Source organism: Gracilinanus agilis, chromosome 6 (assembly GCF_016433145.1).
Source record: "Gracilinanus agilis isolate LMUSP501 chromosome 6, AgileGrace, whole genome shotgun sequence".
NCBI lineage: Eukaryota > Metazoa > Chordata > Mammalia > Didelphimorphia > Didelphidae > Gracilinanus > Gracilinanus agilis.
In genome coordinates this window covers 125,369,045-125,382,148 of record NC_058135.1, presented here as the reverse complement: position 1 = coordinate 125,382,148, position 13,104 = coordinate 125,369,045, and the positions used below count along the sequence as shown (strand labels likewise).

Genomic DNA, 13,104 nt, shown 5'->3' with positions numbered 1-13,104 from the left:
CTTTGGTGATCTTCTATTATTAATATCGAATGATGTATAAAACAAGGAGATATATGATAAACAAAGATGACTACCACTGCCATAGAGAATGTCTTCCCCAAGTTCCAAATGGAAAAGGGATCCCCTATGAAAGGATCTTCTAGATGATCCACTGTGGATAACATCTCACTTGATTGCATGAAGCCTTGCCTCCTCAATGAGATCCACAACTATGTAAGACAATTCAACAAATAGTCACTAACAGACAGTTCAGCGAACAAGAGAGTTAACAAACCACGCAGGAAAAACCAAGTGGATGAATAATGACTTTTTAACAGAGTGGGAAATACAGATGAGTGCATGGCACACATCTTAGGGAAGGGCCAGTGATAATGTTCACAAGAGTCACATAGAATGAGAAACAATGATGTGTGGGTAGGTTATAACCTGTACCATAGAAGGATGACCTACAGGGAAAGTTTATTTGTTTTTTTTTCCTTTTTTTAAAAAACTAGAACTGCAATTTCATTGATTGTGAAGAAGTTCTTTCTTCTAATGGAAGTCAGTATCTGTTCTGTAACTTAAAGTCTTAGAAAGTTACCTGAGCAACTGTAAGATAAGATAAGTGGCCCAGGTTTATCCAATTCACTGCAACACTTGAACCTAGTTCTTCCGTCCACAAAGGACAATTCACCATCTATTACCCCATGTTGCTTCTGAGTCAAGGTTTTAGATAAGGAAATGATTTTCCTAATAATCTCAAGACATCATTTTAATTATATTTGTAATTAATCAAGCATTCATTTTTTTTCTCTCCCACTTCACTCCTGCTCTGAAAGGGAAAAAAAAAAAGAAAAAACTCATAACAAATAAATGTAATCAAGTAAAACAAATTACCATAATAAGCTACTTCTTAAAAGGCTTGCTTTATTCTGCACATTAGTCACCTCTCTGTCAAGACAGCGGTGGCATTCTTCATCATTTCTCTTCTAGAAACATGATGGATCATTGCATTGCTTAAGTTCTTTCATCTTTCAAAATTGTGCATTTTCATAACATTGGTATCATAATATTAATTTCTCTCCTGATTTTTCTCACTTCATTCTGTATCCCCAATACACTTTGTATTACACTCAAGGAAATCTTTGAAAAGAAACTCCTATTCAGTTTTTTTTTAAACCCTTGTACTTTGGTGTATTGTCTCATAGGTGGAAGAGTGGTAAGGGTGGGCAATGGGGGTCAAGTGACCTGCCCAGGGTCACACAACTGTGAAGTGGCTGAGGCCGGGTTTGAACCTAGGACCTCCTGTCTCTAGGCCTGACTCTCACTCCACTGAGCTACCCAGCTGCCCCCTATTCAGTTTTAAAAAAAGAAAAGAAAACAAGCATTGTCATGCTACAAAAATAATTTTAAAGTTTCCTTTTCTTTGCAAAGATGTGAGTCATTCCTGGAGGAGTGCTTTGTAGGTGTCTCTACTTGCCCACATCTTTGACAACCAGCCATTAGCAAGGGATTCTCCTTAGAGCATTAATTACTTGCAGTCTCTACGGAAAGTAGGCATTACCAGTACCCTCTTTCCTAAAAAGCTCTGTGGTCATGAAGTTTTATATGGAGATCTTAAGTTTCTGCACATACACTAGAGCTGAAGAACTAGAAACTGAGTTAGTTGGATTATACTTGGAGAAATAAATAAGAAGTCAGAGATGGGCCTGGATCCTGCTGAAGAAGAATTTGTAGAGGGGTCCCTCTCTGTCTGCATAGGGTCACTGGGGCTCTAAGGGACAGGAAATAGAACCCTTTTTTCCCCCTAAGGTATGGGGGAAGGAGAGTAAAGTGGAAAGCAGGATACAAAGATGCCTAGCTGAATCAGTTCTTACTGGAGAGAATTGTTTGGGGTGGAGAGGGTGGATGAAAAATAGCTAAAGGTTATTTGTAGAGGAATTGAGACTGAGTGTCTAGGGTATTGTGACTGTAATAATAGCAAGAGTTGACATGTAGATAGCCCTTTACAATGTTCTGTAAGTCCATTTTCTAATCTGAAGTAGAAAAAAATATGTCCTCTCTTAGTAGGATAAGGAAAGGAAAAATAAAAGCGATAACTCTGAAATGGAGTCAGATAGAGTTTGGGGTAGAAAAAATATATAAAAGAAAACAACTATTGAATAGATTAGACAGTTCTCAAAATGCTGAGGCTCGACTCAACAAACATTCATTAATATTAAACATTGACATCATTACTATTATTAATAAATACCTACTATGTGCATGGTAATATGATACACTCTAGATACAAAGCCAAAAGCAGAACTGGCCATGTCCTCATACACGATGAGCAAATGGAGGTCTTATTCCAAACCCATGTGATCCCTGGTGGTTTTATGATCCAGCACAGAAAGTGATAACTCGGGATCATGGTGTGAGATGGAACAAAAATCGCTCCATGCACCAGGAAGTCTGAAGTTGAGATAAAGCATCGTGATTTGTGAATCGTGCCTTCTTAGCTGAAATTATCACCTCCTCCTCCTTATCCCTCCTAAGAAAGTGACAGCCTTGACTGCCTCCCTCACAGAATATAAGATGGTAAACAGAAAGATCAGAACCTGCGTCTCATTGCCAAAGTTACTAAATGTAAATAAGAGTTTGTTTCCATTATAATAACTTTCATGGTGATTCTCATTCCGTGTTATAAGTTTTAATACAGTCACCAAACAAAATGCTGAGCAAAAGTCCTATCTTTTTCATTATTCACAAAATACACTCATTTCCAGAAGAAGGAATAGTGACCACCCAACACCAGACTAAAGCACAGCCATTGAGCCAACATTTAGGGGCAACTGAAAGCCCATATATTATTTTAGCAGGAATAAGCAACTGAGTTTAGTCCCTACCTAGAAGGAATAATTACTTAAAATAGAAAACAACACAGACATGGCAAATGTGAGGATTTGTTTTGCCGGACTGTGTGTACTCATTGTGTCGGGCATTTGGGTTGTCGTTGTTGGGGGAACAGTATGGAATTAATTGTACTATTTCAGAAAGGAAATTGGAAGGGAGAGAGAATAAACATTGCTTAAAAATAAATTGACTTTAAAAATAAAAAGTTAGGAAGCTACCAACTGGCACTCTTCTTCCCCAAATTCATCCTCCACCCTCTGCCTCCAGACCTCAGGTAAGTTCCTCAAGACTTTATTTGACTTGACTGAGTTTGTGAAGCAAAAGCATTCTATGACACAAGAATTTTAGATTTATTTCTTGCTTCCTTCTTTCTTTTCAGTGGGTGAAGGATATAAGGAGGAAAATTTATTTTTTTTTAATTGATCAGAGAGCACCAAAAGCTTGCTAGCCTTAGCCACACTCACATTCAACATACCTAGCTCTCTGCAGAGTCCCTGCTCCTAAGCCCCATGCCTCTTGGTGGTCACGAAAGTCTGACCTATTCTAGTTCTAATCATTGTCCCTCCTTTCTTTAGCTCCTAGCTCAGCGTTGGCCTTTCGAGCAGAATGAGTTCGGAGTCTTTCTCTGCAAGCTGTTTCCCTTCTTGCAGAAGGCTTCAGTCGGGATCACGGTCCTCAATCTCTGTGCTCTCAGTGTGGACAGGTACTGCGTTTCTTTCCTTTGCTTTGTACTTGAGGAATTCTTTATTTTTTTCTCAAAGATTGTTGTTGTTTGGGTTCAGTCGTTTCAGTCACGTCTGACACTTTGATATCCCATTTGAGATTTCTTTGGCAAAGATACTAGAGACATTTGCCATTTCCTTCTCCAATTTTATTTCATCTTACCGATGAAGAAACTGAGGCAAACAGGGTTTAAATGACTTGCTCAGGGTCATATAGTGTCTAAGGCTGAATTTGAACTCAGGTCTTCCTGACTTGAGGCCTGGCTATCCACTGTGCCATCTCGCTGTCAAGATTAGCAAGGTGAATTAGAGAATACAATTTTAGTTTTGAGAATTAGACTCCTAGAGTAAGCCTAGACAGTTATCTAGAAGCAATTTGGATTTTCTAGAATGAGAGGAAATATTAATTGATTTCTATCCCTTCTAGATTCAGGCAGCCTCTGAGTGAGTTTAGTTAAATCAATCATAGCCAAGCCAGGGGTGTGCAAGAGCCAATTGATACCATTTTATGAGAGCTGATTGTTAAATTTTCAGTGTCTGCATTTATACCTCAGAAATCAGCAAATATTATAAATCAAGGTTTGACTTATTGTTTTATTTGTTGTTTTGAAATGATGGGAAAATTTTTGATAATGCAAATTAAATATAACAGTAGATTGTGGGTACTTTTATTTTTCCTGGAGCCAGCTATCAAATATTTTACTAGTATATCACTGACCATACCATTATTTAAGGTACTCCAGCAAGTCTACCATGTCCAAAAAGGCACATTCCTTTTGCCTGTTTTGAGGAATTGTATCCCAGCCTCCAAAAAAACAGAAAAACATCCCTCTAATACCTGTATGTGGTTTTAGTTTTAGTTATTAGAGAAAATAAAGAAACAAGACAAAGATTGCCAGTTCAGGTTCTCAAAGATCCAGTACATGGTTCTCAAGCTTCCAAAAGAGACTCCTGGGAGATGCCTGTCAAAATCTCCCCAAATACTTAATTCTGAATTTGATAACCCTGATGGAGCTTCTTTACCTTTTGATCAGACACAGGAAAAACAGAGAAGCATCATAGTGTAAAGAATAGAGAACCAGGGAAGAGTTAGGTGATTCCATGGGTGGAGAGCCAGACCTAGAGAAGGGAGGTCCTGGGTTCAAATATGACTTCAGACACTTCCTCGCCCTCACTACCACTCTTCCACCACTCTTAAGACAGAATTTAAGGGTTTAAAAAAAAAGAATAAAGAACCAGTTTCATGTTAAGGCCAAGTCACCAAGTCCCACTTCTAACAGATTCAGACTGTATCATAACTACTGAACCAGGCTATTCTCTAAGGCTAAAATTTGCAGAAAAATTGTGAAGTGCATTGATATGAATTCCCTCCAAAGTAATGAAGCCCTATGGCCAATCTTTTTTGTTTAAAAAGGCAAAAATAAAGGAGGTAAAGTATTATGAGATCAGACAGGAACTGGGTATGATTCATTTTGATCCTGGGTCATGTTCAGTAAAATGTCAAGTGATTGCCTACAAAATTGCTTAATTGGTGACTAGTCCGTACTGTCAAATTGATTTCCAAAATGCTAAGAAATCTTTAAATGATACATTACACAAGTATGTCACTTATTGTTGACATTTTTATTGAATCCTTTTTCAGTCACGTCCGACTTTCTGTGACTCTATTTGGGGTTTTCTTGGCAAAGATACTGGAATGGTTTGCCTTTCCTTCTCCAACTCATTTTACAGAAGAGGAACTGGGGCAAACAGGGTGAAGTGACTTGCCCAGGGCTAGGAAGTGTCTGAGGCCAGATTTGAACTCAGGAAGATGAATCTTCCTTACTCTAGGAGCAGAACACAACTACTGTGCACCCTAGCTACCCAGCCACTAGAGAAATAGCATAGCACTATGGAAAGAATGCTGAATTTGGAGGGAAAAGACCCACAATCAGCTGTTCACAACCTCTATGACCATGGACGAGTCACTTCCCTACTATAGATCACAATTTCCTCATCTATAAAATCAGAGAATTGGACTAGATGACCTCTGTGGTCCCTTCCAACTCTAATTCAATCAGCAATCATGGCTTAAGCGATTACTACATTACAAGCAATGTGTTAAATGTTAAGATGCAAAGACAATAATTATCATAGTACTAATAAAAATCTGACACTTACATAGCTTTTACTATATACCAGATGCTATACGGAGCACTTAAAATCGGCATCTCATTTGATCACCACGACTCTGAGAGGAAGATACTATTATTATTCCCATTTTACAAGTGAGGAAATCGAGGCAAACAGAGGCTAAATGGCTTGCCATGGGTTAACCAGCTAGCAAGTACCTGAGGTCTAATTTGAACTCAGGTCCAGCACCCTATCCACTGTTCTTCCTCATTGAAACTCTTATTCTCTATGGAGAGAAATCAAGTGTCCCTCACCCCCTCAAAAAACAGTAAATGTATGGAATTAGGTCTTAATCAATGATACATGTAAAACCCAGTGGAATTGTGTGTCGGCTAAGGGGGGTTAGGGGGTATTAGGGGAGAGGGAAAGAACATGAAACATGTAACTATGGGAAAATATACAAAATTTAAAAAAATATAATTTAAAAAAACAGTAAATGCAAAGATTATGAAAACTATCCCTAGAACATTGAGAGGGGGGTGGGACGAGAAACACTATTAGCCAGAGAAAACTAGAAAAGGTCCTATTCTTAAGTTGGCACAGGAGCTGAATTTGGAAGGAAATGATGGATTCTGAGAGTTGGAGGTGAAGAGGGAATGCATTCCTGACAGCGGGGAAGCAATGGCTTGGTGACCAGACCTAGAATGGCATCTGCAAGGATCAATAAGAACCTTATTTCAGGAGGGCATTCAGATCTGGTGGCCACCCCTACAAGCTCTGTATGAGCACAGATCATGCCACCAATGATCCTATTTCTCCCAGATCCCACAGAGCCTAGAATGGTGTTCAGCACAGAGTTAACCCTTCATTAAATGGCTGTTGAATAAATGGTGGGATGCAATTGATAGGGACTCTTCCAGAATTTAAAACTCAATATAAATGTATTTCAGATTATCAGACCATTCCTACTCCCTGAGCCTCTCCTTAGACAAGTTTGTCCTATATTCTATATTACTTAGAAAGGACAGTGAACTATCTGTTTGCCACACCAATAGAAATGAAAATTGACCTAACAGCCGGACTGCTATCAAACTATATTTTTGTATTATAAACTGAATATATAACCTCATGTTTATAATAGCAGACTTTATTTTTTAATGATTGCTTGTTCCATAGTTACCAGACATCCAGGCAAAGTTGTTCAAAATAATAATTATAATGTAGAATTATATCTTCTATTATGTGTTTTGGATCCTCTATTAATAATGATATAATCATAACAATAAACGTATAACACTATAAACATAACAATAAACTCAAGGTCACAGAGCTAGTGGCATATCCTGAAATCTGACCACTATACTGCATTGTGTCTGTTATCTGTCTACACAGCACCTGAGTGAGATTCATCTCCAGAAGGGTCAGATCCCTATAAAATCTCCTCAAAGGAGAATAAAATATAACTGTAACAAAACAAACAAAATACAGTACAGCATAGATCATGTTAACTTGTGGTTTTCTAAGTGATCTCTGAGATCCTTCATTTCTATTAGAGTTTGAGACTACTGTTCTTCTGTAGTCTTGGTGATCTCATACCCAGAAGAAAAAAAAAAAAGAAAAACAGAGACCCTAAGGCTCCTCCAAGCCCCATTTTAGCCATGCCCATTGGAGCTACTGAGATAGCAAAGATATGGCACATCTTCACTCCTAAAATGGATGGAGAACTACTTTAATCACAAAACTATCTAAGTAGTGAATAAATAGTAAACTGTCAAATGAGTAAATTGGATTAAATTATCTCTAAGGGGACATCTAGGTAGCTCAGGGGGGTAGAGTGCCAGACTTAGAGACAGGAGGTCCTGGGTTCAAATCTGACCTCAGATCCATCCTAGCCGTGTGACTCTGGGCAAAGCACTTAACCCCCATTGCCTAACCCTTACCACTTTTTTTTTTTTGCCTTGGAACCAATGCACAATATTGATTCTAAGACAGAAGGAAAGGGATTTCAATTTTTTTTAAGAGAAAAGTTAAAAAAGAAACTTATTTCCAACCAGCTCATGATATACATAAGAAAAAGCATCAGAAACCATTTTGCATATAAACAGTTTTCCAAAATCCATTCTATTGGAATGTATTTCTAATTTTAGATAAGTAAATCAAATCATCTTTATATTCTACTCTTTCTGGAAAACTGTCTCAACCTGGGAAATTTTTTTGAAGGAATAAGCTGTCTCCATTTTCTTTTCTGCTCCTCTAGATTTCATTTCAATATTCCGACCAGTGTTGTAATAGCTCACATTTACATAAAACTCTGAGGTTTATAGGTCACTTTGCTCAAACAACACCAATAAGACTAGCAATAAATAATCTTATTTATTGTCCCCATTTTACAGATGAGGAAACTGTTCATAGATCTATAGTAATTTTTCCAATCACATAGACAAGAATCAGAAGCTCTTAAACATTGGCCTTCTGGCTTTCAGCCCATTGTGTGTTCCAATCAACTCTAGGGTTTAAAATCTTGAAATACTGTATTGATATTTTTTTACCTTAAAAGCTTTCATACTAGAACAAGAATTATTATCAGTTAATTCCTAGAGATGAGATATTGTCTGCTCTGGATCATTATTTGGATGAATCTGATCTTAAAAAGATTTTATCATCATCCTGCCATGATAAGACCTGGGATAAGTAAGGAAGCTTTGGGAATCCATTGTAAATCCTTCTGTAGTATTTGAAACACAGAAAACTCAAAGCTTTTAGCTTTACAAGTGAAAGCGAATTATAACCTATGAAAAGTCCTCAAGAAAGAATTTTATAGTGCAGAATTTTGGTGGCCTGTGACATTTGCTATGTCTCAACCAGGGTTGAATTTTATCTGTGGTTTAAAAAAAAAAGTGAAAATTCCTAAGAGATGGGTATAGAAATTGTATATAAGTTCCAGATTTAAATTTCATTATTATCATTCTCAACATTTGGGATCCAGGGCTTTTGTCCAGGAAGGAGCCTCAGAGGTCATCCAATCAAAGTCCTCATTTTACAGATAAAAAAAAATTTTAAATCAAAAGAGATCAATCGACTTCCTCCAAGATCTCATATACATGGTCAGTGACGGCCAGGATTTGAATCTGGATTTTCTGACTCCAAATTTAGGACTCTTTCCAATAACTACCTCATGTACCCCCTGGAAAGAACAAAGGGAATTAGAGAACTCCAATTAAATATTTCCACTCAGGATCATTTTGTGTTTTAAGGCAGTGATGGGCAAACTATGGCCCTCCAGCCAGATGCAGCCGGCTGAAATGTTCTATCTGGCCCTGCAACATTATTCCCAATCTGATGAATATAATGAGTAGGATACAATATAATGAAACTTTGAAAGAGTTGCCTTAGAAACAGACTGACAGATGAGCATTTCCTTTCCTTTGGACCCCTCTTTAAAAAGTTTGCCCATCACTGTTTTAAGAGGAGGGGATAAGAATAGTAGATTTATTTTTTTGAAGAAAGTACAGGAAGAATCCTATGGAAGAAGCAGTCTTGTTACGAAGACTCTATAGGACCAAAGGTCTTCTTGCTTTTTTAAAATTTAGTTTCTATTTTATTATTTCTCTCAATTACAGCAAACAAAAATTGTTAATATTTTTTGAGTTCTAAACTCTCTCCCTTCCTCATTCCCCTAACCCTCTTGAAAAGGCAATTTGATATGTATTATACATGTACAAGTCATAAAAAATAGTTTTATATTAGCCATATCGAAAAAACAAATGCAGACCAAAAAAATACAAGAATAATATATTTTAAAGATGTGCTCAGGGGCAGCTGGGTAGCTCAGTGGATTGAGAGTCAGGCCTAGAGATGGGAAGTCCTAGGTTCAAATCCGGCCTCAGACACTTCCCAGCTGTGTGACCCTGGGCAAGTCACTTGATCCCCATTGCCCACCCTTACCACTCTTCCACCTAGGAGCCAATGCACAGAAGTTAAGAGTTTAAATAAATAAATAAATGTACAGACAGATAAATAAATAAATGAATAGATAGATAGATAGATAGATAGATAGATAGATAGATAGATAGATAAACAAATAAACAAATGAATAAATAAATGAATAAATAAAGGATGTGCTTCGATCTGTGTTGTCCTTCCATCAGTTCTTTCTTTGAAGGTGGTTGCCTTTCTTAACAATGTTCTTCAGAATTAACTTGATTCATTGTATTGCTGAGAATAGCTAAGTCATTCACAATTGATCATTGTGCAAGACTACTCTTACTGCGAACGGTATTCTTCTGGTTCTGCTCATTTTACTTTGCATCAGGTCATATAAGTCTTTCCGGTTTTTTCTAAAATCATCTTGCTTGTCATTTCTTATAGCACAATAGTATTCCATCACAGCCTATATCACAACTAATTCAGTCATTCCCCAAGTGATGGGCATACCCCTGATTTCTAATTCTTTACTACCACAAAAAGAGCAGCTATAAGTATTTTTGTACAAACACATCCTTTTTCCATTTTGTCTTTAAAAACTGCTTCTTATCAGTTTTCATTTCCACTTTGGTTCATAACCTGGCAGTTGTAGTTTATAAATAATATAAATACTCATGATCTGAATATATAAATACACCAAATTTTTATGTTAAACAGAATGCTGAAAAAGGAATGAAACACATAAATGTCAACTAGATACTCAAAATCCCTATTTTCTTCCAAGTTCCACTCAGATGCTTCCTCTTCTTCTCCAGAAGCTTCTCCTGGAGAGGAAGTTTCTTTAGATTTCTATCTGCTTGTTAAGGTTCTATAATCATTCTCAAATTTGTATTTACTTATCTGTGAAAATATGGTTTCCCTCCAGTAGAATGGAAGCTTCATGAGTTCAGAGACTGTCATTTTGTTTTTGGATCCCAACCTAGCATAAGGCCCCACAAATAGGAGCTACTAGATATAAGCCTCTTGAATGAATGAATGATAATAATGGCTAACATCTTTGTAGTGCTTTAAGGTCTGCAAAGTACTTTATAAATAGTATCTCATTTTATCCTCATATCAACCCTGGGAGATAGGTGCTATTAACACCATTTTACTGATAAGGAAACTGAGGCTTAGAGAGTTCCAATGACAGCAAGTATCTGAGGCAGGAATTTGAACTCAGATCTTCCTTATTCACTGTACCACAGGAGATGAAGTTAGCAGAATTGACATAAGATAGAAAAAATCCTCAGCCAAAAAATTTCTTCTACCTCTATCACCCATGAGATTATTATGCACTTTGTAGATTAATTATTGGTCAGATAAGAGAGCACACTTGATCATGTAAGAAAACATTTAAAGAAGGGACTTTGGAAAATGTGGTGTTATCTTTGGGAAATGCTTTGCCATTCCTCTCTGTCTTTATTAGTCAAAGGAATTTGTTAAAGGCTAAAGATATTCTTGGGAGACTTTCCTCAAAAAAAAATGGGCAGATTGGGGGCAAACTAGTTGACTCAGTGGATTGAGAGTCAGGCCCAGAGACAGGAGGTCCTGGGTTCAAATCTGGCCTCAGACAATTCCTAGCTGGGTAACCCTGGACAAGTCACTTAACCCCCATCATCTAGCCCATACCACTCTTCTACTTTGGAACCAATACACAATATTGATTCCAAGACAGAAGGTAAGGGTTTAAAAAAATGGGCACAACAGATAATTGCTACTAATTAAACAATACTTAAAACACCAGAGGACAGGTTGGCATAGTAGAAAGAGAGGTAGCATTGAAGTCAGACAGATTTCACTTTAAGTCCTGCTTTTGACACATACTGGCTTTGTGACCCTAGACAAGTCACTTAATTTTTCAGCATCTCGGGCAATTTTCTAAGATGAAATAATTGCAGAGCAGGTGATTATTTGTATTGGTAGAGGGAATCTCCTTAGTGGAAGTTCCTTAGACCAATGACATCATAGGTCTGGTACCCCCCAAAAAACTTTTAAAACATAAATGATGAGGATGTTTCCTTTTAAACAAGGGTTTATCCAACCCTGGTCTTCATCAACTTAACAGCCTCATTTAAAAAATTTTAAATGACTGAGCTCATACTAGAAAAGCAGTCTGACTGCTGATCCAAATTCCCATAAAATGTTGTCTAGTGAGGAAAGCCGAGACGAAACGCAGCTGCCTTAACTACTATTATTATATAATTAGGTCTCTAGAAACACTGCTGATGTTCAAAGAAATAGCTTCATTTTATGTGCCTCAAACAAAAAGGCTGATGTCAGTTCTTCTACTCATCATTCATACATCGTTCGCCACTTCCTGTGGGATTCTCAGAGACTCAACCTGGTTCTAAACCAAGAGGGCTCCTTCCTGGAACTCCTGATTTATAAAAATGGAGGAGCGCAAGCAGTGAAGATATAAGAGCCCAGATCTGGAGGCAAAAGAGCTGGCTTCAAAGCTCTGCTTCTCAACAATGTGTGTGTGTGGGGGGAGTCATTTTTCCATTTTTGAGACTGGTTTCCTTACTAATAAAAGGAGTGGGTTAGCCTAGATGATTCAGGTCCCTTCCAGCTTTAAATACTATTATTTCTGCTAGACTGGAGCTAGAGGAACAACCAAACTCATGACTTTTCTTCCCCATTTTCTCCCTACTTTTGTTTGTCCAAGCCCTTGGAGAGGAAGTGCTTTACTGAGTAAACATCTTAAAGATTCACTGAACACATACCCAGCGGAATTATGCCACATAAAACATGGAAAATATTGATCTTTAGAAACATGGTGATATGGAATTGTTGGACCTAAAGGAAATATGAAATACATACATATGTGGACATATATATATTGTTTTATTATCCCTATTATTTAAAAAGAGCAAAAGCATAAAGCTATGTGGTAAATAGTGAAGAACACTGGCTTTAAAGAAAGCGGACTTTGGTTCAAATCCCATCTCTGATGTTTACTACCTAGGTGAACCTGATTGAGTCAATTAATCTCCATGGGTCTCAGTTTCCTCTCCTCTAAAATGAGACAATTGGACTAGATGACCCATGAGGTCCTTTCTAGCCCTAGATCTATAATCCTCTATTCTGGATCTGAAAGACATGAGTTAATAGTCCAACTTTGTTGCCTATTACTACTACTGCTACTGCTGCAATTACTACTACTACTACTACTACTACTACTACTACTACTACTACTACTACTACTACTACTACTACTATTACTACTTGTAAAATGCTTTAAGTTTTACCAAGTGCTTTAGCAATATTATTTCATTTTATCCTCACAATAACCCTGGGAGGTAGGTGCTATTATCTCCATTTTACAGAGGAAGAAACTGAGGCGGGCAGACAGACATTAAATGATTTGCCTAAGGTCACATGGCTAGTATGAGGTTGAATTTGAACTCGGGTCTTCCTGACTCCAGAGCCA

General features: G+C 37.4%; 1 protein-coding gene across 2 annotated transcripts in view; it reads left to right on the top strand.

The window, feature by feature from the left end:
- The window catches only part of EDNRA (endothelin receptor type A), a 76,142-nt gene that overhangs the window by 33,252 nt on the left and 29,786 nt on the right, over positions 1 to 13,104 (top strand). The window contains exon 2 of one of the 2 annotated variants that reach the window (XM_044680842.1): positions 3,450 to 3,577. The exons of the other annotated variant lie outside the window; for it this stretch is intronic. Within the exon in view, the coding sequence (XP_044536777.1) occupies positions 3,450 to 3,577 (128 nt within the window). The remainder of the gene's footprint in view (positions 1 to 3,449; positions 3,578 to 13,104) is intronic. 2 annotated transcript variants of the gene reach the window in all.